The 2,768-nt window shown below is 41.3% G+C and overlaps 1 protein-coding gene across 1 annotated transcript in view; it reads right to left on the bottom strand.

Annotated features, from left to right (window-relative positions):
- The window catches only part of LOC117517197 (argininosuccinate lyase-like), a 51,376-nt gene extending 48,857 nt beyond the window's left edge, over positions 1 to 2,519 (bottom strand). Inside the window, exon 1 of the mRNA XM_034178135.1 lies at positions 2,373 to 2,519. Within this exon, the coding sequence (XP_034034026.1) occupies positions 2,373 to 2,378 (6 nt within the window). The 5' untranslated portion in view covers positions 2,379 to 2,519. The remainder of the gene's footprint in view (positions 1 to 2,372) is intronic.
- Between the last annotated feature and the right edge of the window lie 249 nt (positions 2,520 to 2,768).

The following is a 2,768-nucleotide window of genomic DNA, read 5'->3' as shown; positions in this document are numbered from 1 at the left end:
CAGAGGCACTTTTACCCAGGATCCTTTGCGATCTGTGTTTGTTACAAACCTCAGAATTAGTGCATATTCAACATTAAAAGATATATGTTATATTTTAACTTGTACAAATGACAGAATTGACATTAATGGAGTTATTCTATCAGTATTCACACCAAACCATAAGTCAGTATGACTTTATTTTCCAAGACCTCTGCCTGACTAGAGCATTGTGATTGATAGAGAGCTGGCTTTGTGACTGCTCTCAGCTTGCTGCTGTGCTGTAAGCCGTGTAGTAAACAAGAGCTTCCAGCAGAGAGCAAGATGTTCAAACATAGAAGTGTGGGCTCATTGTTTGGGTCTTTAGTCGCTTTTGATGCTTACAAAAGCGATCGTGGTGTTTAAAACTCAAATTCAGTTTATTAGTAGTTGCAATGTACCAGAGACAATACTGGAATTTATCGGTTATCTGTAACTTCGATATGTTTTTGGGTGGTTATCGGTTTATCTTTATCAAAGAAAACTTTTCAGTTATCTGATTATCTGTTATCGAAGTTAATTTTTTGGTTAGTGAGGAAAATAAGTATATGAACACCCTGCGATTTTGCAAGTTCTCCCACTTAGAAATCAAGGAGGGGTCTGAAATTTTCATCTTAGGTGCATGTCCACTGTGACTAGACATAATATAAAAAAGAAAAAAAAAATCTGGAAATCACAATGTATGATTTTTTAATAATTTACTTGTATGTTACTGCTGCAAATAAGTATTTGAATACCTGTGAAAATCAATGATAATATTTGGTACAGTAGCCTTTGTTTGCAATTACAGAGGTCAAACGTTTCCTGTAGTTCTTGGACCAAGTTTTCACACCTACTGCAGCAGGGATTTTGGTCCACTCCTCCATACAGATCTTCTCCAAATCTTTCAGGTTTGGAGGTTTCAGCTCCATCCAAAGATTTTCTATTGAGTTCAGGTTCTGGAGACCTTAAAATGCTTCTTACGGAAGCCCCTCCTTAGTTTTCCTGGCTGTGTGTTTGGGGTCATTGTCATGCTGGAAGACTCAGCCATGACCCATCTTCAATGCACTTACTGAGGGAAGGAGGTTGTTTGCCAAAATCTGGCAATACATGACCCCATCCATCCACCCTTCAAACGGTGCAGTTGTCTGTCCCTTTGCAGCAAGAGCACCCCCAAAGTATGATGTTTCCACCCCCATGCTTCACGGTTGGGATGGTTTTCTTGGGGTTGTTCTCATCCTCTAAAATGGTAAGTGGAGTTGATTCCAAAAAGCTCTATTTTGGTCTCATCTGACCACATGACCTTCTCCCATGCCTTCTCTGGATCATCCAGATGGTCACTGGTGAACTTCATATGAGCCTGGATATGTGCTGGCTTGAGGAGGGCTACCTTGCTGCCCTGCAGGATTTAAACCATGACAGCATCATGTGTTATGAATGTAATCTTTGTGACTATGGTCCCAGCCTCTCTTCAGGTCATTGACAGGTCCTCCTGTATAGTGAGCGTTCTCAGAATCATCCTTACCCCACAAAGTGAGATCTTGCATGGAATCCCAGACCGAGGGAGTCTGACAGTCATCTTGTGTTTCTTCCCACTTTCTAATTAAATAAATCATAACAGTGTTGTCTTCTACCAAGCTGCTTGCCTGTTGTCCTGTAGTCCATCCCAGCCTTCTGTGCAGGTCTACAGTTTTGTCCATGGTGTCCTTAGACAGCTCTTGGTCTTGCTATAGTGGACAGGTTGGAGTGTGATTGATTGAGTGTGTGAACAGGTGCAATTAATTACTGGAAACAAGTTCAAACAGGTGCAATTAATACAGGTAAAGAGTGCAGAATAAGAGGGCTTCTTAAAGAAAAATTAACAGGTCTGTGTAGGCCAGAATTCTTGCTGGTTGATAGGCGTTCAAATAGTTATTTGCAGCAGTAACATACAAATAAATATTATAAAATCATACATTGTGATTTCCGGATTTTTTTTTTTAGATTATGTCTCTCACAGTGGACATGCCACCTAAGATGAAAATTTCAGACCCCTCCATGATTTCTAAGTGGGGAGAACTTGCCAAAACCGCAGGGTGGTTCAAATACTTATTTTCCTCACTGTATATATATATATCAGAAACACGGGACAGTTTAGGGCAGGGGTGGGCAGCAAAGGCTGAGACACTGCAGGTTTTCCTTGCAAACGGGACCGTCTTAAACAGCGCTAACTGTTGCTAACATTGACTAACGTAGTTCATTACAAAATAAATCAACTAATTCCTATTTTTAAAAAGCGAATTAACTGTTTAGTTAGGCTTAACGTTACCCTCGACCGCACACATAACGTCAACAGTGTTTATATCAGAGCTAATGCTAAGCAGGCTAAGCTTACTAACCTTCATAGTTGAGGATGAGGCGCTCAAAAATAAACTGTATTTTTAGTCTGGTTTGGAACAGGCTATGGGAGACTATCTCTGTTAATCAGTACACATCTTCAAACTTCACTCTTGGAAGATCTAAAAGACAATCTGTTTAAAGAAAAAAAAAGTAGCCTGACAACCAGCCCTAAATTGGGTCACTGGTCTATCTCCTAGCCCGTGATTGGTTGGCGAGTGGGACTCTGACGTCAGCCTCACTTTGATATGGCGCGAGCGCTGCTCTCCTATTGGTCGCATAGGGGTGGGAATTCCAGCGCTGCTCTCCTATTAGTTGTTTAGGAGTGGGAATGCCCACTCCAAAATGGAGGCCAGAGTCTGGCCCAATTCAGGGCCGGTTGTCGGGCTATAAAACGT

The sequence above is a fragment of the Thalassophryne amazonica genome, chromosome 9 (genome assembly GCF_902500255.1).
Source record: "Thalassophryne amazonica chromosome 9, fThaAma1.1, whole genome shotgun sequence".
NCBI lineage: Eukaryota > Metazoa > Chordata > Actinopteri > Batrachoidiformes > Batrachoididae > Thalassophryne > Thalassophryne amazonica.
Note: the sequence above shows the minus strand (reverse complement) of the source record. Positions and strands in the feature narration are given on the sequence as shown.